Genomic DNA, 26,989 nt, shown 5'->3' with positions numbered 1-26,989 from the left:
TCAAAATTCCTGGGTGTGTTTTTGGGTCTTCCTGGTCCCTCATGTGTGTGCTAACAGAGGCCCAAAATTAGTCTGCATCTAAATGGCTGAGAAAGTCTCTCACCCAGATCTCAGGAGGGGCAGTTGGGAGCGACATGGCCAGTTAAACAAGTGTAAGAAACTGACATGGCAGAGTATTCTAAATGAACAGCATGTGAATCAATGTCACACATTTTCTCCTCATCACAGCTCACTGCTGAGCTGCTCTAGATAAACCGCAGTCATGTCTTCGGATGCTGAGATGGCCGTTTTTGGGGCAGCAGCTCCTTTCCTCCGAAAGACAGAGAAGGAGAGAATTGAAGACCAGAATAAGCCTTTTGATGCTAAGAATTCGGTCTTTGTGGTGCATCCCAAGGAATCCTATGTGAAAAGCGTAATCCAGAGCAGAGAAGGTGGGAAGGTCACAGTCAAGTCTGAAAAAGGAGAAGTGAGTAAAAACAAGGAGTAAGGAACAGCATTTTGTTCCTCCTCTGTTCTTAGCTAATAGAAATGGGTCTCTTCTTTCCCTCCAGACGTTGACTGTTAAGGAAGATCAAGTCTTCTCCATGAACCCTCCCAAATATGATAAAATTGAGGACATGGCGATGATGACCCATCTCCATGAACCTGGTGTCCTGTATAACCTCAAAGAGCGTTACGCAGCCTGGATGATCTATGTAAGTAAAGGTCGAAGTCTTTTCTGGATTTCCAAACTAACAGCTACACTAAATCATGTGGAAGCCGACCATGCTATCTCCCTTTCTTTCAGACCTACTCGGGTCTCTTCTGTGTCACTGTCAACCCCTACAAGTGGCTGCCTGTGTACAACCCAGAAGTTGTGGCTGCCTACAGGGGCAAAAAGCGTCAAGAGGCCCCTCCCCACATCTTTTCCATCTCTGACAACGCCTATCAGTTCATGTTAACTGGTGAGTGGCTCAACTCCTGAAAAGTGATTATAGAGTGAAAATTTCATGAGGAAACACAATCTTCTTTCCAGGAAAAAAAATGACATGCAGCTGATGACACTAAAACACATTTAGAACTAGCAATGTGCAAGCACAAATTCATCCAAAAACAAACTGAACTTGACCCAAATATTAGCCTAGCTCTCAGAGAACCCAAAGCAAACCTTTTTGGAAGTTCACAAGTATGTGGTTAATGGAAAAAATACAGAACGTCCATATCTGCATCTGCACATTCTGGTTCTAGCTGGGCCCAAAGAAGAACTGTCAAAAATCATGACACTCTTACTCTCAGGAAGCCTGATTCTTCCTGACTTTGCATCTTATGTGTCATTTACACATGTGCAAAGTGGTGCATCAGAATTCTCCACTCCCCTACACCTTGCACAGTAATTCGCACACACTTTGCACTCTTCTTGCACTGATGCTCTGCAAATGGTTATAAATTGAGGACCAAGTCATTGTTCTGCATAACCCTTTACTGTCCAGAGAGTTAAGTAGCTTTATCAGATTTCTGTAAGAGGGAATTCTGTGAAAGGGAAGTGGGTATAAGTATCCTGTGATGGCTCTATTGAGCTGCATGAGCTTATATTTATTATTTACTATGGCTAGGATTTTCAAAGAGGACTAAAGGAGTTAGATGCCCAGTTCCTACGGATTTTTTGTTAGCTGCCTGATGTCCTGAGGCCCCTTTGCAAATCCCAGCACTTATTTGTTTCACTCAGTTTTCAGTGAGTTCAATGTTACTCAGTAACTCTTTTTAAAGTCTCTTTCATTCTGTCTCTTTCACAGATCGGGAGAATCAGTCCATCCTCATCACGTATGTATATTTCCCTGCTCTGGTTTTTGTTGGCTTTGCTGTGCACTGCAGGAAGAAACTTTTTGGTTATGTGTTCTCTGCTTCTCTGTTTGATTTGCAGCGGAGAATCCGGTGCTGGAAAGACTGTGAACACCAAGCGTGTCATCCAGTACTTTGCAACAATTGCAGTTTCTGGGGAGAAGAAGAAGGAAGAGCCAGGCAAAATGCAAGTGAGTTGGTCACTAGAGATGGGATTAAATGTTCCATTCTGAAACTGCCACATGGTTTAAAACAACCTTAATTTGATGATAATTGTTACTTTGTAGGGGACCCTTGAAGATCAAATCATCAGTGCCAACCCCCTGCTGGAGGCCTTTGGGAATGCCAAGACCGTGAGGAATGACAACTCCTCTCGTTTTGTAAGTCTTTTTGCCAAAATAGCTCCTAGTCACAAGCGCAATGACGGGCCATATATTTCCCTATCATTAGACTGTGATAATATAAATCTTGGCTGAGTTTTCAAGCCTGCTGAAGGGATTCCCAGGGCAGCTTTGCAAATCTCACTTTTGGAGTCAGCCTCTGAGGGTTTTAAATGAAATGACTTTTTTCCTTTAAAGGGTAAATTCATCAGAATCCACTTTGGTACCACAGGGAAACTGGCTTCTGCTGACATTGAAACATGTAAGGGACCCCTGTTTATGGGTTACAATTCTCTGTCTCTTTTTCTTCTCATTGTGTTTTCTTGTCACTAATTGTACTTTATCTGCTTTGCCAGATCTGCTGGAGAAATCTAGAGTCACTTTCCAGCTCAAGGCGGAAAGAAGCTACCACATATTTTATCAGATCATGTCCAACAAGAAGCCAGAACTAATTGGTAAGAAATATTTTCACTCTTTTGGTGGAACTGGTTACTGAGTAACGCCAACTGATGAGCTTTGTTACATGGGCAATTATGGGCATGTCTGCACTGCAATGTAAACCCAGGCTCAGATTCAGGTTTGAGCCCAACCCCTCCTCTAGAGTTCACACTCAAATCTATCTGACTCGGGTCACTAACTCCTAGGACTCATGTGGCATGGGAAGTCTAATCCCAAATCCTGTTTTGAGGTGGGTCCAAACTCTGTCATTTCACAGTGTGGACACAGCATAAGTCTGGATCCCCAGAAGCAGAAAGTCTGATTGGAGTCTGCGAGCAGCATGGACACATCAGCATGGTTCTGAGAATCAGGTCCTTCAATTGTAAACCTGGGTTTACTATGCAGCATGATGCACATGTGTAAGCTTGGAAACACTGAGTCTGTATGCATGGGGCCCACAGACCTGGGTTTGCAATGGAATGTTGACATACCCTTAAAGCCCTGTGTTACCCTGAGGCAATGTCTGGAATAACTACGTGACCAAAGACCACACTGCAGCAGGTAAAAATTGGGATCTATTCTTGTTTTCAGAGATGCTTCTGATTACCACCAACCCATATGACTTCCCATTTGTGAGTCAAGGTGAGATCACTGTAGCCAGCATCGATGATCAGGAGGAACTCATAGCCACAGATGTGAGTAACACACATAAATTAGCACATGGACAATTAACTTTATCAGAGAAGGAGTAAAACATCTGAGTGCTTTAAGAGCTGAAATCCCATTTTAAGTCAATGGGGCTTTGGCTCCTAAATCACTTAAGTGGTAGATCTTTCCTTTACTGATTCTGTCGACAGAGCGCCATTGACATTCTGGGCTTCAGTTCTGATGAAAAAATGGCCATATACAAGCTGACGGGGGCAGTCATGCACTATGGGAACATGAAGTTCAAGCAGAAGCAGCGAGAGGAGCAGGCGGAGCCGGATGGCACAGAAGGTAGTAGCAGAATCTGAGCTAAATGCTCAATAATACAAGCAAAAACTGAAGCCTAAATCATCACTTGTGCTGATCTGAGTGTTGGCACAATTTAACTCATGGGGGAAGTGGCTATAAGGGTTGATCTAAGTTATATCATACCTACTATAACATATCTACTCCACCTGGTGTAAATGACACATAAGGTGTAATCTTAAAAATGGCCATCTTTGTAAAGCAGCTTAGCTTTGCACATGAAAAGGGCCATGTAGGTGTTTTATTGCCAAACCAGCTCGTGGACTGTGCTATGAGATGAGATAGGCAATGGGGAAGTGATGGCAGAAGAGGGCCAGGAGTGGGTATTTATACTAGTTAAACATCATGAAGTTCCATTGTGTCCCAGAAGGTATGCACAGCTCCTGCCTATGTTCATTCTGTGGAGACAATTTGGGCCATAGTTTGAAACTGAAGAGAGACTTTCTCATTTGTTTCTAGGATAAATGCTGCACTGAAATACATCCCTTTGTAATCCTGTTGAAGTCAGTGGGATTGCACAGCATGGTATATGGCCACTAACCTGAGTCCTTTATTCTGATCATTCAGAAATCAGAATCTCTAGATAGGTTGCACAGTAAAGTGGCAAAGAAAGAACTTCAAAGCCATCTTTCCATCCTGTCTGTTCATCTGCTTCTTTCTCCTTTAACATTTTTTATTCAGACCATATGGGATTTTTTTTTGACAAATTCTTTCAATCACTTGATGTACAGACCCTCTGAATCAAATGCAAAACATTTCAGTAAGAAATCAAGAAATAAAGGAAGCTCTAAACTCCATAATTACTGGAGTTATTAATAGATGTAGTAGCTGGTGAAACACAAACAGATCTCATTGCTTTTTTCTAGTCATTATAAAAGATACCAAAGTCTATCTTTGAGCTACTAGTTCATTCCTCTCACTTTGTTTAGTGGCTGACAAAGCAGCCTACCTGATGGGTCTGAACTCAGCTGATCTGCTCAAAGCGCTGTGTTACCCCCGAGTCAAGGTTGGGAATGAATATGTGACCAAAGGTCAAACCGTGCAGCAGGTAACGATTGGTGACCTAGAACTCCTGGTTTGAATTAACACACCCAGGTTTCTTCCTCTGCTTTGTATGGTAACACCAGTCCTTCTCCCACTGGTTTAGGTGCACAATTCGGTGGGTGCTCTGGCAAAGGCAGTCTTTGAGAAAATGTTCCTGTGGATGGTTATTCGTATCAACCAGCAGCTGGATACCAAGCAGCCCAGACAGTACTTCATTGGTGTCCTGGACATTGCTGGCTTTGAGATCTTTGATGTAAGGAGCAGGGATCTGACAGCAGGTTCCTGGGAGGGATGTTCAGGGGGTTCTGAGAACTTTGAGGGCTATTTTTAAACAATTTTTTTATTTAAATAAGTTCCTGGAAAAGCCTGACTTTTCTGCAGAAACAGGTGTCTCTTGATCTTCCCTCACAGTAGTATAACCCCCCCAATGATTTCATTTTTGGATAGATTTTGTGCAGTACATGCAGAAATGGCAACTACACTGAAAGTGCCTTCAAATTGTTAACAGGTAGTGCCTAATAGCAAAGAAATTATCCTGCACCTAACACAAATTATTGTAGGTGTTCATGGCACCTAGAGGACAGCTCACTAACTCCCAGGCAGGCTTGCAGCTGAGTATCTGGAAATGTCTGAGTAGGCCAGAGGGCTGAGAGCTCAGAAGGAGCTGGGAAGGCCCAGATCCTAATATCTGATCAGGACCAAGAGCTTAAAAATGCCCAAGTAGGCCTGGGCCCCAGAGTACAAAAATAGCTAGACAAGCTTGGGCTGTACACTGCAGAAATGTCTATGCAGAGATGAGGGTCGAATCCCAAAACATCTCCCTAGTTTTAGGGATGAGAACTCAGAATCCCATTGAAGCCCAGGTTAGTTACACAGACTCGATGAGTTGAAAGAAGAGTCATTGTTAGGTATATCAGGTGTGCACAGAATTTTACAAATAGATATCTTCTTTTTGCCTTTGTGTAGTTCAATAGCCTGGAGCAGCTGTGCATCAACTTCACCAATGAGAAATTGCAACAGTTTTTCAACCACCACATGTTTGTGCTGGAGCAGGAAGAGTACAAGAAGGAAGGAATCGAATGGGAGTTCATTGACTTTGGGATGGACTTGGCTGCCTGCATTGAGCTCATTGAGAAGGTTCTTATGCTTTATGAGCTCAAGGGTTCTTTAGCTTCTAAAGGATTTTGCTATACTTAAGATAATTAATAAATGCACGCTCAAGTGCATGTAAATGATTTACAATTCTCTGAATAATTAAATACATATACTGGACATTGGTTGTGAAAAGGTCTCAATCCATAACTTTGGGATAGGGTCACAAGGCAGCCACACATAACTCTATGGCAACAGTCCCTGTCCCTGCTCACTTCCACAAAGAAGAGGACAATGTAAGTTTTAGAACCTCTTTTCAGTTACTGAGACACAGTCACTATTTGAAGGCCATCTAAAGAACTGCATGGCCTCACACCTAGACACAGCAGGTTTAGAATGATTCCTGTTTCATTCACTTTATTTCTCTAACACACAGAAAATCTGTCTAGCACACGCAAGGTGATTTTCCATGAGCTATATCTTTATTATTTTCAAACCTATAAACAGATACCATAGGTAGGTTAGCCTGATTTCATCTTGTTGAAGGCATGTTCCCTGACACACTATCCCTCCTGAACACAACCAAGGGATGCCCACATTGTCTAGGAGGCTGATTTGTAATATCTCTGTTTCCTCTCTTCTGTTGCTGTGTCTTTCAGCCAATGGGTATTTTCTCCATTCTGGAAGAGGAGTGCATGTTCCCCAAGGCAACTGATGTGTCTTTCAAAAACAAACTCTATGACCAGCATCTTGGCAAGTCCAACAACTTCCAGAAGCCCAAGCCTGCCAAAGGAAAGGCTGAGGCCCACTTCGCCCTGGTGCACTATGCTGGCACTGTGGACTACAACATCACTGGCTGGCTCGAGAAGAACAAGGATCCCCTGAATGAAACTGTCATTGGGCTATACCAGAAATCGTCACTGAAAACACTGGCTTTGCTCTTTGCTGCGTATGGTGGAGATGCAGGTAATTTCTGTGAAATCAGTATTTTCTTTGGCACACAGCAGGTAGCTCCTATAGAATTAAAAATTATGCAAAATGTTCATCTTCATGAGATCCTTACATTTTAATTGCATTCTTTTCTTGTATTATTCAGAGAGTGGTGGTGGTGGCAAGAAAGGAGGCAAGAAGAAGGGTTCTTCTTTCCAGACCGTCTCTGCTCTTTTCAGGGTACAGTACAGTGGTCACTATAAATCTCTTTTCTATGTGAAGGAGGAAAGAAGACCCCCTTTAATTTTGCAAAGCCTGGTTTCCAGTTAGTTCTGACATGCACAAGCCTCCTTGCTCATAAAGAGCAAAGGGCTGAAGTCCTCAATCAAACAAAACTTCCAGGCAGGTCACTAGGAATTTTGCCTAATTAACAACATGAGTATCAGGGCCAGAGTCACTGTCTCCTCTGGAGGATGTCAGAGTCACTGTCTCCTCTGGGTGATGTCAGAAATGATATAAAACAAAATCATCCTCTGATATGGGGCTTATCGTTTTCCTTCCTTCTAGTTACCCTTTCAGAAGAGATTGATTCAGGGCCATAAACTGTGCAGCTTCTGCCCCCCCCCCACATGTTGCAATGGGGTTGGGTCTGTAGGTGCCCTTCATGTCTCTGATTATAACTGAAGAGATGACAAAATTACGAGTGTGTCACATGTGTCTCACTTCCCTTCTGCCTCTCACCCCCTTCCTTTCTCATCCTCTTAAGCAGGGGTGGCCAACCTGAGCCTGAGAAGGAGCCAGAATTTACTAATGTACATTGCCAAAGAGCCACAGTAATACGTCAGTAGCCCCTCATCAGCTCCCTCATCCCGCTCCCAGCGCCTCCCATCCACCAGCAGCTTCACTGATCAGCATCTCCCGCTCCCTCCCCGCACCTCCTCCCGATCATCGGTTTTGTAGCGTGCAGGAGGCTCTGGGGGGAGGAGCGAGGGCACTGCAGGCTCAGGGGAGGGGGCAGGAAGGGGTGGAGGGGGAGAGGGCCTGTGGCAGAGCCAGGGGATGAGCAGTAAGCACCCCATGGCACATTGGAAAGTTGGCGCCTGTAGCTCCAGCCCCTGAGTTGGTGCCTATATAAGAAGCCGCATATTAACTTCTGAAGAGCTGCATGTAGTTCCAGAGCCACAGGTTGGCCACCCCTGCTCTTAAGCATCCTGATTCTCTCCTGTCTGACACCTTGGGTGTCATTTTCACTGGTGCAAAGAAGTGCAAACGGTGTACAACGCTCCCAAATCAGAATTCCTCCCTCTGTCTGTCCCATGAGTGGTAATGCCTGACACCCACCTCACACTCACTTTGTTCAGGTGTCAAGGACTAGACAAGGTGGAGGGCATGGAGAGTCTGCATTCAGGCCTGTGTTTTATCATGACATACAGTCCATTACATTTTAAGTTTAGAATAAACTTCTGATGTTTGTCCCAGATTTTTGAAAGATGCCTTATGTTTCAGCAACTCCAATGGCTCTTCTGCCAGTCATAATGGCCATTTCTCATAGGCTCAATGGTACTATTTGTAATTATTTAATTTCAATTTATTAACAAGTTTCAAAATTACAAGAAGGAGGGAGGCACAGGTTAGAATGGCTCCAGCTGGTAAGACCTGATAGCTCATTTGTCTGAATTTCAAACACTGGTCAACAGTTTGCTACAAATCATGATCCCATTATAAACATTTCACTGTATCTATCCATGAATAGATCTGCAGACATCTGCATAGGAGTAATATGGGTTAACCTAAACCTTTGCTTATGGTTTCACAGGAGAATTTAAACAAGCTGATGACCAATCTGAGAAGCACTCATCCTCACTTTGTGCGATGCATCATTCCCAATGAAACCAAGACACCCGGTAAGAAGTGTCAGTGTACAGAGATCTCAGTGAGATGCAGCCATTCCTTCTGGGCTGCACAATAAGGTAGTAATTCATGCTGTGATTTGTTAAGGTGCCATGGAACATGAACTCGTACTACACCAGCTAAGGTGTAACGGCGTGCTGGAAGGGATCAGAATTTGCAGGAAAGGATTCCCCAGCAGAATCATTTATGCAGACTTTAAACAGAGGTCAGAGTCCTCCAATCCCTGTTCCATTCGCTGTCTGTTGAGTAGCTTGCATTTTCTAAATGCTTTAACTATTGTAGTCACTCCAGCGCCCAGCACATGCTGTGTGTATAGAAGAAATTGAGGACCAAACGGTTGTAGTCCAAAAAGCAGCAAAAATGCCACACTTTTCCTATGTAGAGGGAGGGGAAGGGGTGGCTGAGCAGTGGAGTGGCCATGCCAGGTGACTATGTAGCCCTTTAAATACCATAAAGCTGAGTTTCATGATGGGTCTGTTTGTGGGACCTCAGAATAGGTGCTTCATGGGAGGAGAAAGGCAGAGACATGGCCAATGTGGTCAGAACTGTGAGGAATGTGAGCTTTTTCATATTTTGTTTTCTCCCACAGATATAGGATTTTAAATGCAAGCGCTGTTCCAGAGGGACAGTTCATGGACAGCAAGAAGGCTTCTGAGAAACTACTTGGGTCCATTGATATTGATCAGACCCAGTATAAATTTGGTCACACCAAGGTACAAACTCTCTTTGATTCAAGCACCGTCTATTTGTATTCTGTTCAGAATGAAAGTGATTGTCTGTAACATTCTCTTCCTCAAGGTGTTCTTCAAAGCAGGACTTCTGGGTCTTCTAGAGGAGATGAGAGATGATAAACTGGCACAGCTTATCACTCGCACACAAGCCATGTGTCGTGGCTTCCTGATGAGAGTGGAGTTCAAGAAAATGATGGAAAGAAGGTAGCAACGTACTGTATGTCTGCTAGGTCACCCACAGAGGTGAAATGAACAAAATTACAGGATGGACTCAGTCTAACTTAGATCTCATTAACCCACTGTATCAAGGTGTGAGCGCTTGGGAATAGAGCTGGGTGAAAATTTTCAGACAAATAGTTCATCTGCTGAAAAATGCAGTTTTAGGTCAACCAAAACCATTAATGAATTTGCTTGTAGTTTAGGCCCAAGAAAATGTCCAATTAAGATTCACAAGGGGACTTAGGTGTCATCCACAAAACAACCAGAGGAGGAGCCCCAGAATACCTGTCAGTAGTTTTGGTTGAACATTAGTTTTGGTTCAACCCAAACTGATTTTCTTTATTTTTCGAAACTGCCAGTGAACCAACAAATCAATTATTTGCCCAGCTCTATCTGGGAGTGCAAATCGATATAACTGGTATACCAAGGAGCAAGAAGAAGGTGCAATAAAGTGTGTGTTACACTAGGGGTGGCCAGTTTTAACTTACACCTTCCAGTTGGGTACTTTTATGCTAAATCCTCAACCTGTGAGTTACACCAATTCAGAGTTCCTTAGACTTCAAAACACTCATCAGAAGGAGTGGGTCAGTTACAGATGTGATGTGTAAAGAGGGAATGAAAGTTTATCCCGGTTTGTGAGTGTGAGTCTACAGAGAACAGACATTAGTTCAACATGCACATTAAGGAGAACGACAGTGGAGTTTTACTGCCCCTAGACTTTCTAAGGCTCAAGCAGGTCCAAAGATGTAACCCTTAGAGTAGTACTTTTTCATGTGAGTGGCCCCAGTGCTACTCACAATTAGTAACACTGCAGTATCATTGACCATATACTCTGATTACATTGTAGAGAGTCACTCTTTTGTATCCAATACAACGTTCGCTCATTCATGAATGTCAAGCACTGGCCCTGGATGAAGCTGTACTTCAAGATCAAGCCCTTGCTGAAGAGTGCTGAAGCTGAGAAGGAGATGGCTAACATGAAGGAAGAGTTTGAGAAAACGAAGGAAGAGCTTGCTAAGTCTGAGGCAAAAAGGAAAGAACTGGAGGAAAAAATGGTGACTCTGCTGCAAGAGAAAAACGACCTGCAGCTCCAAGTGCAGTCTGTGAGTATCACCAGTGCATTCGACCGTAATTGCACAGTAGAAAGGTCCAAGCTGAAAGTTCCAAATGCAACTTTCCCATGAAGCATCCCATTAATAGCACTGGAATCAGTATTTGGCCAAGATAAAATATTCCCAGTGTTTAATATACAAAGTATACGTGTATAAAGAAATAACAATATTCCCAGCCACGTATGACAGATCATGCCCTAAAACAAGGTGAGAGCAAGCAAATTTGGAGAAGCAAAGTTATGCTCTTTAAATACTCCTACCTCACCCATGGGAACTTACCATGACAATGACAATGTATTCACGAGCCCTGATGAATTTACACATCTGCTGTACCCTTTAAAGGTATTATGCCACCAATGTTGCCATCCCAGGCTGGATTAAGGCAATCTGGAGCCTCACACGCACTATGATAAGGGGCCCTCTGTGGTTCCACCTGCACAGCCCAGCCCTCTGATGTGGTCCCCTGAGCCCTCCAACACACACAGTTGAAATGGCAGTGGCAGCAGGGCTCCTCACTTCCCAGAGAAGCAGTGGCCACAGTACGAGGTCCTCTTTTCCCAGAAGAAGAGGCAGAAAGGACCTCTTCTCCTCTGGAGCAGCAGTGTCAGATGTAGGGTTCCCTCTCTCGCTCCACAGAAGTAGAGGTGGCAGCACCCTGAGTACTTGCTTTATGAGCCAGGGTGTGCGCAAGGGGGGGAAAGCAGGGGCACGCCCCCCAGTAATTGGCAGGGGGACAAAACTCTGGCGGCCCCAGGGCCGTGGAGGGAGAGCGAGCTCCTCGGTCCCCAGGGTGGAGTGGGGACCTGCTAGGGTGACCAGATGTCCCGATTTTATAGGGACAGTCCCTATTTTGGGTCTTGTTCTTATATAGGCTCCAATTACCCCCCACCCCTGTCCCGATTTTTCACATTTGTTGTCTGGTCACCCTAGGACCTGCCCTCTGAGTTTCATACTGGAGGGCTGCTCGCAATGCAGAGCTCTTTGCTGCAGCACTGGGCAGCCAGATCCCCTCTTTCAGGAGCCGGTGTTTTCTGGAGCTCACTCACCCCGCCCCCTTCTCTGCCTCCACCAATTAGCACTGAGATGATACAGAGTGACAATTCTCTTAACCAATAGTAGTGCGGCAGTGAGCAGAGCCTCTTGGGGTGGGCAGGCAAGGAAAGGGATCAGTCGAGGGGAGTGCACAGGGCCCCTGGACAGTGGTGGTGGGAGTACATGCTGGGTAGGAGGGAGGAGCACAGGGTCCCCAGTGCTGCCCTGGGGAGATAGTGAGCTCCTCTGGCCCAGGGCAGTAGGGGGAGCACAGAATGTGCCCCCTAAAGAGGGGGTCAAATTTTTATTCCTGCACACGCCCCTGTCCAGAGTGTCTATCCATGCACCCTTCCACTCTGGCCCCACACAGTCCTCTGCTTGGGCGATGTCTGTTGCCCATCAAAGCAGCAAGGCTTAAAGCTCACACCCCAAAGAAATGAATGAGGCCATTCTGCCCTCTCAGAACTATTGTTTTAAGCTGTCTGCAAACTCAGGCAGTTGTCACTGCATCAGTTACACTCGGCTCACATTTTCAAGCTGTTCTTCGTAGCCCCATGCTGTGGTTTTATTGCAGCCGCATGGCTCCAGAGTTGAAGCCCTACATACAAGCTTATAGTGCCTATGCCTTAATCTGGCCCTGTGAAAATAATGACTCTTAGAGAAAATTTTGGAGCCTGAGCTACATGATGTGCATAAAAAGTTAAGGACATTTCAGTTTTTTTCTTTAAAAAAATCACGCAGTAGATGATTTTGCATGGGCTTAACTCCACTATTTCTCAGCCAGGCTTCTGAAGGATTAAGCCTCAATTTGAACACTCAGTTGATGCCAAGGCTAGACCCTGCAAAAAGATCTGCTTCCAGGGTGCTTCACTGACATCAGAGGGCTCTGTGTGGGTGCAGAGTCCAGCTGGGTGGAGTCATATGGAAGACATGGGCTCTATGAGAGTAGATCCATTTGCAGGATCTATCCCCAAATTTGATATCCTCTGTCAAGCCATACCTGAGGTACCTGAGCACTAAAAATATTTGCCAAAAATATGAACAGGTAAGAGATGCTTCATTTATGGACAGATTTTTGAAATATACGTGTTTTTCATTTTTGAGTTGTGTTGAAATTAGAGAAATTTCAGGCCAATTGGTTGGTTTTTTCCAGAAAATTTTAAGTGACTGATAATACGAGCTATAAGTGGAAGTGTCATCAGAACCATAACTATAAAATACTTATTCTATGCTATAAAAGATGCAGTAAAAATCATTTTGAGACAAACATCAGTAAGAAAAAGAAACCTTTAAAAAAAGATCCTAATAATGGATTCACTGTAGGAATCTGATGGCTTGGCTGATGCTGAGGAAAGATGTGACCAGTTGATCAAAACCAAAATCCAACTTGAAGCTAAAATTAAGGAGCTGACTGAAAGAGCAGAGGATGAGGAGGAGATGAATGCTGAGCTGACAGCCAAAAAGAGGAAACTGGAGGATGAGTGTTCAGAGCTGAAGAAAGACATTGATGACCTTGAGTTAACACTGGCCAAGGTTGAAAAGGAAAAACATGCCACAGAAAACAAGGTATAAGGCAGAATATCTAACGAACATTCTAAAATATGACACTGTTGGTTCACAAACAATAATGTTTGTATCCATTTTCTTTAACTATCTCTGTTCAACTCTGCAGGTGAAAAACCTGACCGAGGAGATGGCAGTCCTGGATGAGACCATCGCTAAACTGACAAAGGAAAAGAAAGCCCTCCAGGAGGCCCATCAGCAGACCCTGGATGACCTGCAGGCAGAAGAGGACAAAGTGAACACACTGAGCAAAGCTAAAACCAAGCTGGAGCAGCAAGTGGATGATGTAGGCACAATAGCATATGGAGAGAACAAAACCAGTGTGAAGTTAGGCTCTTGTTAGCAGAGAATTTATGGCTTTTTCTGTTTAGCTTGAAGGGTCACTGGAGCAAGAGAAGAAGCTTCGCATGGACCTTGAAAGAGCTAAGAGGAAACTTGAAGGAGATCTGAAGCTGGCCCAGGAATCCACAATGGATTTAGAAAATGATAAGCAGCAGCTGGAGGAAAAACTGAAGAAGTAGGTATGGTTTGCAGGGGGTATCCTGCAAATACATTTTGTTCCAGCACTAACCCTTTTTTCTTTTCCTTTGCGTGTGAAAAGGAAAGACTTTGAAATCAGTCAGTTCCAAAGCAAAATTGAGGATGAACAAGTCCTGGGCATCCAGCTGCAGAAGAAGATCAAAGAGTTACAGGCTAGTCATAAATTCTCTCTCTTCTGCCCTTCAGAACAAGTTCAGTTAAAGGGAAGCCATCTTTCTTAGGCTTGGTCTAAGTTAGGTTGACATAGTCATGTCGGCCAGGGATTTGATAAAACCACATTCCTGACTGACACAGATTTGCCTCACTGTAGTTGCACACCAGCTGTGTTGGTGGAAGAAAGCTTCCATCAATGTAGGCAGATGAAAGGAGGGAGATAGGAGGGACAGTTGTACCAGGGCCCTGAGCTCAGGAGACCCCCCAAACTTCTTTAACATCTGTGTAAATAGAGTGAAATGGAAAGAGGTGTACCCAGTGAACATGATGTACCAGGGACCCAAAGTTCTCTCAATGGGTCTTTGAATGTAGCTACCCTAGTTCAGGAAGGTGATGTTCCTTTGCCACTGGAACCCCTTTTGTCCATGTAGGCTGCATCTATTCTACGATGTTATGCCAGCAGAACTCTGCCAAAAGCCATACTGTTGTTGACTCCAGAATGAAGTCACAGTCTTAGCGTTTCCTGTTGTTCTCTAGGCTCGTATTGAGGAACTGGAGGAGGAGATAGAGGCTGAACGTGCCTCTCGAGCAAAAGCAGAGAAGCAGCGGGGTGATCTCTCCAGGGAACTTGAGGAGATCAGTGAGCGTCTGGAAGAAGCTGGTGGTGCCACAGCGGTTCAGATTGAGATGAACAAGAAGCGTGAGGCAGAATTCCAGAAAATGCGCCGAGACCTTGAAGAGGCCACTCTGCAGCATGAAGCCACAGCTGCCGCCCTCCGGAAGAAGCATGCGGACAGCACAGCAGAGCTTGGGGAGCAAATCGACAACCTGCAACGAGTCAAGCAGAAGCTGGAGAAGGAGAAGAGTGAACTGAAGATGGAGATTGACGACCTGGCTAGTAACATGGAGACTGTCTCCAAAGCCAAGGTACAGAGCTATGTATTGAAAGAGCTATCTTCAGCCTAAGTGTTATTGCAGCTGAAAAGAACAGAGGATTTATATTTAATTATATCAAATTTACATGTAAGCAGCGTTTAAAAGAAGGGTAAGAGCTGTACATGTATTACTATGAGTTAGTGTTTAGTAATTTTGGCATTAATACAATGATAACTAATGGGTACTTTTGGTTTATAACATAAGAATCAAATGCAGGGTTGAACAGAGTCTAAGGCTGATGGCCAAGGTTTTGATAGGAAAGAAACTTGAAATCCAAAGGCCTCTACCTTTATTAGTCCAGGTTAGTACCACGTTAGCAGGAAAGACCTTCACAATTATTATTACACTGAAACTTTAATTAAATGATTAAAATTTAAATAATAAAAGAAAAACATTAAAAACTTCTGACAGATGAATTATTTTAACTTCACTCCTTTTAACTTTCCTGTCTTTTTCTCTTCTGCCTTCCCTTCCCTCCCTCTGATCACTGTAAAATGATGAGTTTTGGGAATAATAAATACCCAATAAATCATGATTTAAAATAAAAACCAAGGACTCTACATCTCAACTAACAATCTTTTCCTTAATTTAAAGGGGGAAGGGATAGCTCAGTGGTTTGAGCATTAGCCTACTAAACCTAGAGTTATGAGTTCAGCCCTTGAGGGGGCTATTTAGGGAAATAGAGCAAAAATCAGTACTTGGTTCTGCTAGTGAAGGCAGGGGGCTGAACTTAATGACCTTTCAAGGTCCCTTCCAGTTCTAAGAGATATTTATTTTAAACAAGTGAGATAACATTTGAATGCTTTATGACAATACATTATCACACACTACTACATATCATGATGCATATCTTCTATAAATCCTGCAGTCTTAGTGATGTAAGTCCTTACTATAGAACTGTTTTCACTCTTAAATGCTGGCTAGCATTTTGTGGTCCAGGAGAGCTGCAGTTCATGTGATCTCAGAGTACAACAGAGCCAGTTGTGTAGCCTCTTTCCTTTTGTCCATTTCACATACTGCAGGCAAACCTTGAGAAGATTTGCCGCACTCTGGAAGATCAGCTTAGTGAGATTAAGACAAAGGAAGAGGAGCACCAGCGCCTGATCAATGACCTGAGCATTCAACGAGCTCGTCTACAGACAGAAGCAGGTAAGACGCTTATAAGTGTTTGCTTCAAGGCAGAAATTTGACCAGTCTATGCCTGAGAATTGGGATACTTCTGACAATGGTGAATTTATCTCTCTATGGCTTAGAATCTACCTGCCATTCTGTGTGATGCCTATAAACATTCTAGATTACCATGTGTCAGATCATTACCAAGTAGAAATTCCTTCTTGATTACTTCATGCTAATAGAATAGAGACTGGAAGATTTTTGTTTTATTTTGAACACATCACCGAATGCATTGCCACTGCTGTTACTGCTAAGAATAATAAGGAGGAGCACAGAAATGACACACTAATGAAATTTGCAGAGGATACTTATATGGAGAGAGCAGCAAAACCCAGCAAGGATAAATATAATAAAAAGGAACCTAGAGAGATTAGGAAGTTGAGTGGGGGAACTCTGAGAAACAGAAACATTGAGAGAGGTCTGGGAGACACACTGGACCCTAGATTTACATTTGCCAACAAATATGACACCAAAGAAGCTCAATGCAGTTTTGTGCTGAATGGGCAAATGCATCCTGTCACAAAACAGGGCGGTTCTAAACACTCTCTATTGAACATTGTGGGGCCATTTTTACTGCAAAGGGTTAATTTGGATGTTCCTTTGCACGTCAGAGCTAGGACTCTACTTTAGGTTTTTTAAAAATAATTTTAGGCTTCAACTTTTTAACGTCAATACATGCAAGGCCTTTGAGTATATCAGATTCTTTTGGCATGACTCTCGTCAAGGAAATAAAAACTTCCTACAATTCATGCAAATTGTCCAGAGTCCATAGGCCTTAAAGCACTGCATTCTTTATTCTGCAAGCAGGGAGGGATAAGGAGCAGGGACCAAGATGGGGTGGCAGGGGCTCCTGGGAGGGTAGAGTAAGCTACCTGCTTGAGGCTTCTAGGAGGGGATGCGTCTGGGGGCTCATGGGCTGGGTAAGTCAGGGTGGTATGGTGAGGGGAACCTTAAAGGGGAAGAGGAGGGTCCGGCTGGAGGGGAAGAGGAGGATCAGGCTGATTGGGGCATGCCTGGGAAGGGAAGAGGGGGGTCAGGGTGATGGAGGAGAGTGGGAAGGTAAGGGGGGGTCAGGCTGGTGTGGGGTGTTTATGTGAGGAAGAGGAGGGACAGGCTGGCATGTGTGTCCAGGGATTGGAGGTCAGTGGCCGGTGTTTCTGACTCTCGGCGATGGCAATCCCCTTTGAGTCCCATTAAATCTGGCCCGGCTGCCCCTGCTGTCATGATGGGGGTGGGGAGAGAACAGCTGGGCCAGACTTCAGTGAGTGGTATAGTGATCTGGTGCATAGGGTTGCAGGCTACCCAGGTTTGGCACCGTAGGCAGATGAACTGGCAGGTCTGGTGCCCTAGACATTGGGTCTCTTCTTAGTGCTCTTCTGAATGCCATGGTGATCAGAGGGGGCTTCTGGGAGGAGTCTGGTTTCTTGGGTTGCTTTTTGGGCTTCAGCTTGTCCATGTCTCCTTCTGCCTGTCATCTTTGGGTCCTGGGAGCTGGGCATCTTGGTACTCAAGTCCACCCTTCTTCTCAGAGGAAAAGAACCAGCTTGCTTGGCAGGTGACGCCCAATCCTACAATTGGGGTCTCAAAGTCAGTCCCTTATTTGTATTGACTTGGATCCAATATGCATCCGGAACCAGCTGAGACTCAGAATCCTTTTCCCTGAGGAGCTGGCAAAGTTCCTCTCTGAGCCTTCCCTGTTTTTCAAAGGCGGAGAAGCATCTGAGGTTCAGGAGGCTCACTCAGGTTCCAATGTGCTAATGTACTTACTCTTTTCTGATTTGTATGGTCTCTGGCAAGTTTTGCTTTCATCGGAAACTTTCCCCCTGTAGCTGGAGAGCCAACTGGCCACTGTCATGTTAATTTCTAAGTCCCATTTCATAAATATACCCCAGCAATTATCTTACTTTGCAAATGTTTTCCAGAGCAAAAGAGGAAACAGAGAGTTGGTATTAAATTTTTAATAAATGGCCATGTATATTTAAATTAAATATTCTAGATCTATTAATAGTAATATATTTCATATTCAATTTTTTAAGTCTTCTCTGAACTTTCTCTACCAGTTTAGAATAATTATCTCAGCTGGTTATTTGGGAAAGTCCTGGTGACATGATCTGATCTCTCAGGGTATGTCTATACTGAAAGGAAGCCCAGGGTTTGAGCTTAAACTTAACCCCCTTTTTGTCTACACACAAATCACACTAACCCTGAGTTCAGACACATGGTCTCAGGACTCCCCAGGGGTGGAGGGTCCAAACCTGAGTCAAGCCAGGATCCAGGGTCCAAGCCCTATTGCTTTGCAGTGTAGACACTGCTCCACAGGACTTGTGCTCTGGGAGTTTGCCAAAAGTACTGCACAACTCCACAGGCTGACTTTCTTTGTCCTCCAGACAATCAAGTTTCCCCCCACTGCACCATGAACAAAGGGCTAGAATGGCCACATTTTGGGATGGTGCTAAGAAGTCTGGGTTGTGGGTGGCTGAACTCAGTCCTGCACAATGTAGTATAGACACTGGAGCCCCAGGTTGGAATCCAGGGTTCAACAGTTCCTAACCTGAGGTTACAAATGAGTGTAAACGCTCAGACCTTTGGTTAACAAACCCAAGATCTTCTAACTTGAGTTCTATTAACCTTGGGCTTACATTGCAGTGTAGACAGACTCCTAGTGAAAGGTGGATAAGTTATTATTCCTGATGTTTCATATGTGAAAATAACAATGCTAAGTCCTATGGTAACATGAGGTTATGAAGGCATCTTTATTGTCAAGAGTAAAAGGAAGCAACCAAATCTCATTGCAAAGCTACCACATTATTGGGCTTGGCTGGCACAGACATTCGTTTTAGTACTGGGAGACTGAGCTCAAACTTGTGTGGCTGTACAGTGAGCTGAAAACTTCCACTCTGAGCCTTGAAACCAAATCCATGGTCCTACTCTGAAATCAATAGGTGCAAGAGGAAAATGATTGGGATACAGGTGCTCTCTCCCTGATTCTCAGAAGGCTATCCATGTCTCTCCCTTTATAAACACATCTGGATCATTCAAGTCTTGGCACAATGCCAGGCTAACTGAGACTCGCTGCCATATTTGCAGACTGTATAACACATGCTGTGTCTAGGGTTTAAGAAAGATAAGGGGCCTCCAATTTCCACAGTGCACAAGGCTCCAACATTCTGTAATCCAACCCTGATCAAGGGGATGAAGGGACTAGTAATGAGAAATGACTTAATAAGATAATAACATACAGTGTGGCTAAGTAATAACTTAGTTTATTTTAATGGCAATATGAAGGGTGGAAGACTATGTTTAATGTGATGCACCCAGGGTATAAGTAGGATTACTGGAATGAAACTAAGAAAAGAAAATTTAGACTCAATATTAGGAAAACCTTCCTGACAGCGAGATGTACTAGACTTCCACAGGTGATGAGTCTATAAAATTATATGCGACTAGAAAAGTGGACTAGAGAAAGCCACTAGAAAATGTACTGTAGGGAACAAGAGATTGGCAGAGAGATAGACTGGATGATGTAACAGGAGTTTCTCACATCTAAAATATGATTTGGTCTCATTTGTGAAAAGACAGTATTTCCATAATTTTCAGTTGAGTCTCATTAAATCCCTCCTATTTCACTGTGTCCTTTTCAGGTGAATTTTCACGCCAGGTAGAGGAAAAAGATACTTTAGTTTCTCAGCTCTCAAGAGGCAAGCAGGCTTTTACCCAACAGATTGAGGAACTGAAGAGGCACCTAGAGGAGGAGATAAAGGTGAGGATTTTTCCAAAATCTTGTCTTCATCTGAAGGTTGGAGGTTTCATTTGATGCCCGATTCATCATCTACAAAGGATGCTTTAACCTCATATATAATCATACCAGTTTGGAAACTAGACAGGGAAATGACTTATTAAGTCACCTAGCACAGCCTCTTACAATGCAGGTAATTTCCCTGCAGTATATTTATATTTATCTGGATCAATTTTAAATGCCCCCATACAATGGGATTTCTATCATTGACTGATGGAGGATACTGTCAGAAGTATTCCCAGGATATTTAGCAACGCTATACTAACACTGTTGTATCTCCAGGCTAAGAACGCACTGGCCCACGCCTTGCAGTCTGCTCGCCATGACTGCGACCTGCTCCGGGAGCAATATGAGGAGGAGCAGGAAGCCAAGGGTGAGCTGCAACGCACCCTGTCCAAGGCCAACAGTGAAGTTGCCCAGTGGAGAACCAAATATGAAACAGATGCCATTCAGCGCACAGAGGAACTGGAAGAGGCCAAGTATGTGCTGGGTTGGGGGAAGGACTGGAAGAAACCAAGAATGTAATGTGGAAATGGGAAGAGGCCAATGATATTCCCAGAACATGGAATATATGGGGCCCAGATGGGATGTATGGTAGAGAAAAAGAAAAACTAAAGTGTATATATCTCCTGGGAAACAATAGGGGGAAAGTCCAAGTGCAGTAGTGTCTCCAAGATTAGGAGAGGGCACATATTATGTATGTACTGGGGTCACGGCCCAGAAGCGGTGACTTGTATTCTCACAAATCCCAGAGCAGCTGCACGCAGTTTGTTTCCCACATTGCTCACTAAATGGGAGCTGTATATACAATCTTCCAGGAAGAAGCTTGCCCAGCGTCTGCAGGATGCTGAAGAACATGTCGAAGCTGTGAATTCCAAATGTGCTTCTCTTGAAAAGACGAAGCAGAGGCTGCAGAATGAAGTGGAGGACCTGATGATTGATGTGGAAAGATCTAATGCTGCCTGTGCAGCTCTAGATAAGAAGCAGAAGAATTTTGATAAGGTATTTCTGCCTCGTGGGTGTTGGATGGAGCATCTTCTAATCATCTCTGTTGCTTAGACTAAGGTCTTTTTGTTCTTCAGGTTCTGGCAGAATGGAAGCAGAAATACGAGGAAACGCAGGCAGAACTGGAAGCTTCCCAGAAGGAGTCTCGCTCTCTCAGCACGGAGCTGTTTAAGATGAAGAATGCTTATGAGGAAACCTTGGATCAACTTGAAACTCTGAAGCGTGAGAACAAGAACTTGCAGCGTAAGTGCCCAGATTTCTTCTCCTAACATGGGCCTTCTGGAAAGCCTGTTAACACTCTAAAGTGAATCTGTCTGTGCTGGAGGCATTTCTAAGGAGCCTCTCTCTCTTTGGGCCTTTTGTCTGACTGCGTTATTTGTCTGTAACCCAACAGAGGAGATTTCTGACCTCACAGAGCAGATTGCAGAGGGGGGAAAGGCCATGCATGAGCTGGAGAAAGTGAAGAAGCAGATTGAGCAAGAGAAATCAGAAATCCAGTCTGCTCTGGAAGAAGCTGAGGTACGAACGCCATTAGTCACTGCTTTACAGAGAGGGAGTCAGAAAACCTTGGAGCTGTATCCTATTGTAAACACAGTGGGATAATTCACAGGGACAGGAGGACAGCACATGCTGTGCTGGAAACTATATACTCAGTGCCCATACTACCCATAGCACTACATTCCAGTTTTTGGGAGTATTTGACACTATATTTGTAAGGAAAAAAACTATTTTTGTCCCTTTATTGACCCTTCACTTGCTCTTGTTAAGGCTTCACTTGAACATGAAGAGGGCAAAATCCTCCGCATCCAACTTGAGCTGAACCAGGTAAAGTCTGAAATTGACAGGAAGATTGCTGAGAAAGATGAGGAAATTGAACAGCTGAAGAGAAACCATATCAGAGTTGTGGAGTCCATGCAGAGCACCCTGGATGCTGAGATCAGGAGCAGAAACGAAGCCCTGAGACTAAAGAAGAAGATGGAAGGGGATCTGAATGAAATGGAGATCCAGCTGAGCCATGCCAGCCGCCTGGCTGCAGAGGCACAGAAGAACCTGCGAAACACACAAGGAGCGCTCAAGGTACAGTAAGTCACACATGCCTAGTGCAATAGCTTAGCTCATCTTTTCAGCACGCCAAGGAGTCTGTGCCTCCAGGTAATTTCTCTCACTTATTTTACAGGACACCCAGATACACTTGGATGATGCTCTCCGAAGCCAAGAAGACCTGAAGGAGCAAGTGGCCATGGTTGAGCGCAGAGCTAACCTGATGCAGGCTGAAATTGAGGAGCTGAGGTCAGCTCTAGAACAGACAGAGAGGGCCAGGAAAGTGGCTGAACAGGAGCTTTTGGACGCAAGTGAACGAGTGCAGCTCCTGCACACCCAGGTCAGGGTCTAGTGTGAAAAGAAATCCCATAAACCCCTAAGCAGGAGACTGCTCTGTATGTCCCCTGCTCCAAAGAGCAGTGCTAGGGGGTATTTAGAAGATTTTTGTTCCTGAAATGGCCTTTATGCTAATGTCCATAGGATAGACCTTTGTTAAACAAAAAGCATGAAGTTACAAGGCCATCCTTGGTTTTCCTCATGTTGCTGTGTTTAAGGCGACACAGGGATGATGAAGGTTATAATTGCAGTGATGTGATGGAGCAGGGCAAGTGTCTCAGAGGATCTGGAAGTGGCTTTCCTTCCTCTTATACAGTTTCTGGCATTGGATACTTTTAAGTCATCTCTGCCATCCCCCAGGGCTCAGGAAGTATTTCTGCAACGTGATTGTTTTGTTTTGGAAAGGACCAGATTTACAACAGTTGCCACATAGGGTTTGTCACAGACTATGGGGGTAATTTCTGTGAGAGCTCTTAAAATATTCACAGCATATTCTCCAAAGAGCAGAGACAGGCAGTGTTAAGAAGCAGTAAAGACCTTTTCTGAAATGAGCATTGCGGCAATATTCAGTAGGATGGACCATTTCTGAAATGGAAGCAGAAAACTGCAACTCCGTGTTGAAGGCTACATGGCGGTTGTGAAGGTCAGAGGGAATTACAGCAATACTTGAAGTTGAGTGATGGAGGGGGATATCAGGGAGCTCGGTAGCCTTTTGGAATCATTCGGAACCAGTCTGAAGGGAGAGCTGGTGGGTTTCCTGCCTCAGACATAGTTGCTGTTGATGGATACTGTTAAATCATCTTTGCCAGTGATGATATTTGGGGCTCAGGAAGTGTTTCTAAAGAGCAATTATTTTGCTTTTGGAGTTGACCAGATTGCACACCTGGCAGGTGTTTCCAACCTATTTTCACAAGGGATGATATTACCAGTAGACCTTAAAAGATGATCTTCCCATTGTACCCATTGAAGTGTGTGCTATACTAAATCGTCAGTACACAGCAATATATATCAAGCGTGTGTGAGGTATGCTTCTGTGTTTCTTTGCTGAGTACTCCTTACTGCCACCTTTATTAAGGCAATGAGAAAGATATTTCTTTGTATTAATATAGTCCTTATTCACTCACTACTTCTGTCCTTCCTGCAAGCACACAGCCTTGGTATACTGGGTTTGTCAGAGACTTGGTGGGGAGGGGTAATGTTTTTGAGAGCTCTATCTCAAAATATTCACAGTACGTCACTGACTATCTGCCAATGTTCTGCAGTGATAATTCATTTAGAGGAGAGTTCTGTTTTACAAAATTTTAATAGTAACCTGTATATTAAATACAAATATTCAGTTCATGCTCCAGAGTCAATATTTTGGGACTAACTGTAAAAACATCTTGTCTGTTGTTGTTAAACAGAACAGCAGCCTGATCAACACGAAGAAGAAGCTGGAAACAGACATTTCCCAAATCCAAAGTGAAATGGAGGAGACAATTCAGGAAGCACGTAATGCAGAAGAGAAGGCCAAGAAGGCAATCACTGATGTGAGTTGAAGGCACCTTTCTTTGGAGAACATGGCTGTGTTTGCACCTGAAATGGCTGGTTTTCTGGACCAGTTTCCTTTCTTTACTCACTAGGCGGCCATGATGGCAGAGGAGCTGAAGAAGGAGCAGGACACCAGCGCCCACCTGGAGAGGATGAAGAAGAACTTGGACCAGACGGTGAAGGACCTGCAGCTCCGTCTGGATGAGGCAGAGCAGCTGGCACTGAAGGGTGGCAAGAAGCATATCCAGAAACTGGAGGCCAGAGTGCGTATTCCCCATATTTGTGCATTTAGGGACATTTCCTATGTCCAGGCACAGTGAAACTCAATGATACATTTCTCATTTCAGGTGCGTGAGCTGGAAGGTGAGGTTGACAATGAGCAGAAACGCAGTGCTGATGCTATCAAGGGTATGCGCAAGTATGAGAGAAGAGTAAAGGAACTGACCTATCAGGTAAGGAGGGAGGCCCTTTGTGCTGTCACATCCTTCTCCTGGGAGCATGAATTGTTTGTACCTGAACCTGCAGGGCCAAATTTTTATTGCCATTCTCAAACAGCAAGACTTTTAATAGTAATAATACGGAAAAACAAAGAGTTCACCAGGAAATCATTTGAAAGACTATTAAAATATCCATGTTATAACCTTTTTATCCTACTTACCAAAATGTTTTATATGGAACATTGCTTTCACTGTATAATACGAAGGAAATAGGCAAATAATTAGGAAATGAATTGACTCTCTTCCATTACAAACTCTTTTTAGACTGAGGAAGACCGCAAGAATGTTTTCAGACTCCAGGATCTGGTAGACAAACTACAACTGAAAGTGAAAGCTTACAAGAGACAAGCTGAGGAGGCTGTAAGTATCATTCTGAGGCAGGCAAATATTCATCCTCTGATGAAACAGAAATTCTGCTACTTTGAGGAGAATGATATTAAGTTGTTTCCCAATAATTGTCTGTCTGCCTATCTAAGCCCCTGGGATTTGTTTGATGCTTTATGGATGTTTTTTGCACAACAGCTCAAGTACACAGAGAATTAGTTTGTGTAGGCCATTGTAACATCCCTTGTGGACACCTGGACGGGTTCAGAGCAACATTGTTGGGAGAGGGCTTCCCTCAACACAGTGCCAACCCAGAACAATGGATCTGGGAGGCTGCAGTAAACACAGTTTCATTCAGATATAAACAATACCTTTAATTTTCAATTTTGCCAGAGCCAGAAAATGCTGTCACCTTGTCAAAGAACATTTCTTCCCCTGGGGCAATGGCTGAGGTACTTCGGTCTTGGAACAAATCAGGATTTGTGTAGCAGAGCTTGCACATCCTTTGTCCTGTACCTGTTCGGTTTACCACTCTTGTACATTCTTTAGCATGGTGTTATCAGTCTGGTGGAATATTTACACTCCTCCTGTTTTTCAGGGGTGCTCATACATTTCTTGAAAAGAATTTGTAACAGAAAGTTATGAGCAACTGAGAAAGGGGTTAGAATGGAAACTACCTGAACTACAATATACACTACCTACTCAAATATTAAATATTAAAGTCTTTTTAATATAAAACTCCCTCTTATTTTTCCCAGAATGTAAATCACCTGTCCAGTAACTCTTCTAATTATTTAAATCCCCACTATCTATCAGAATACTTTTGATTTCCCTGCAACAATACACGAAAAATAAGGAGCCACTCCATGTGTGTGTGTGTTTCACACAGATAGATAGATTTGCACTAAGGAACTAAAACTTTTTTGAGGTTTTTGTGACAGGGTTATAGTGCTTTTGATATAACACAACTGATCTGTTCCTTTCATTCAGTTCTGTCTTCCTCTTTCTTTGCATCTCACTAGAAAGTACCAATTGCCCTTTTCCAGGACCGGCGCTAGGGGTTTTAGCGCCCTAGGCGCATGGCTATTTCACCGCCCCGCACCCTGGTCCCGCGGCTCCGGTGGAGCTGCCGCAGTGGTGCCTGCGGGAGGTCCACCGGAGCTGCGGGAGCAGGCGACCATCCGCAGGCACGACTGCGGCAGCTCCACCAGAGCCACGGACCAGCAGACCCTCCGCAGGCACGACTGCGGCAGCTCCACCGGAGCCGTCTGCCGCCCCCTTCAGCAAAATGCCACCCACCAATAATCCTGGCACCCTAGGTGATTGCCTAGGCTGCCTAAATGGAAGCGCCGGCCCTGCCCTTTTCTTGCAAAACCATGAGCACACATTCTATGAAAGGTAATTTTTTGGGAATCTAATAAAAAAATCTAGCAAATAGGAGATTTTTTATACTGCTCATCTAAAGTGTTCCCCTTAAAATGCTTATGAGCTAGAATGCTGTGGCATCTGCCATTTGGATTTCTTCACTGTCCCATCCACTGTAGGATAAACTTTTAGTAACAATCATATGTTTACTGTCATGTTGCAAATGCAAATGACTCCAGCATTATCAGTGAACATACACAGCTAAAGATACTGAACTCTTAAATATTTGCAAAGATATTTCAATTAGTTTTAAATAAATATTCTGAATTAGAAAATGATGAGGTAAGAAGTGGTCAGTGGGTGACAGAGTCTGGGCCTTCCTCTCAGCAAACAGTTGCATTGAATCAGTCCCAAATGTGGGAGAAGGGGAGCTATTAGCCTTTTGGTTTTCACAACTCTCTCTCCATCCTCAGGAGGAACTATCCAATGTCAACCTCACCAAGTTCCGCAAGATCCAGCACGAGCTGGAAGAGGCTGAGGAGCGGGCTGACATTGCGGAGTCGCAGGTCAATAAGCTCCGGGTGAAGAGCCGCGAGGTTCACAAGAAGATTGAAGGAGAAGAGTGAAGATGTCTCCATGCTGCAAAATGATTGAAGAAATGCACAAAATGTGAATCTCTCTGTCACTTTGCTTTGTAATTATTGTTTATTCTGTCCTCAGTGTCTAGTAAATAAAGATTGTAGAAAGCTTTGCATACAAAGAATCAGAAGTGGCTTTTGTGTTGTACTCATTAGCTTCAGAGTCTTATTAAGATTTGTGCACTTATATTTTTCTAACTAAACATACACTAAATATTTTTAAACTGTCATCCCTACATTTTGAAAGAATTTGGGCCACCATTAAGATAATCCAATCTGACCTCATGCAAATACAAGGCCACAGAATTCACTCAGGAATTCCTGGAGCAGAGGAAATTATTCTTCTGTATGATGTAAGTGAATGCTGTCAACCC

General features: G+C 44.0%; 1 protein-coding gene across 1 annotated transcript; it reads left to right on the top strand.

Annotated features, from left to right (window-relative positions):
- The first annotated feature begins 247 nt into the window (after positions 1 to 247).
- LOC115635478 (myosin-1B) lies at positions 248 to 26,618 on the top strand. Its single transcript, XM_030534323.1, has 38 exons — positions 248 to 466; positions 552 to 695; positions 788 to 944; positions 1,773 to 1,800; positions 1,901 to 2,009; positions 2,106 to 2,198; positions 2,397 to 2,460; positions 2,555 to 2,653; positions 3,228 to 3,331; positions 3,494 to 3,632; positions 4,577 to 4,695; positions 4,795 to 4,944; positions 5,658 to 5,828; positions 6,443 to 6,749; positions 6,880 to 6,953; positions 8,530 to 8,617; positions 8,712 to 8,829; positions 9,214 to 9,337; positions 9,423 to 9,559; positions 10,422 to 10,677; positions 13,042 to 13,284; positions 13,391 to 13,567; positions 13,653 to 13,798; positions 13,883 to 13,973; positions 14,512 to 14,901; positions 15,933 to 16,059; positions 19,725 to 19,843; positions 20,162 to 20,358; positions 20,698 to 20,881; positions 20,962 to 21,127; positions 21,279 to 21,403; positions 21,653 to 21,961; positions 22,062 to 22,265; positions 23,665 to 23,790; positions 23,884 to 24,054; positions 24,139 to 24,243; positions 24,553 to 24,648; positions 26,451 to 26,618. Exons 1-38 carry the CDS (start codon positions 263 to 265, stop codon positions 26,601 to 26,603), a joined length of 5,814 nt encoding a protein of 1,937 aa, XP_030390183.1. The 5' UTR covers positions 248 to 262; the 3' UTR covers positions 26,604 to 26,618.
- The last annotated feature ends 371 nt before the right edge of the window (positions 26,619 to 26,989 follow it).

The sequence above is a fragment of the Gopherus evgoodei genome, chromosome 15 (assembly GCF_007399415.2).
Source record: "Gopherus evgoodei ecotype Sinaloan lineage chromosome 15, rGopEvg1_v1.p, whole genome shotgun sequence".
NCBI lineage: Eukaryota > Metazoa > Chordata > Testudines > Testudinidae > Gopherus > Gopherus evgoodei.
This window is presented reverse-complemented; position numbering and strand designations above follow the sequence as displayed.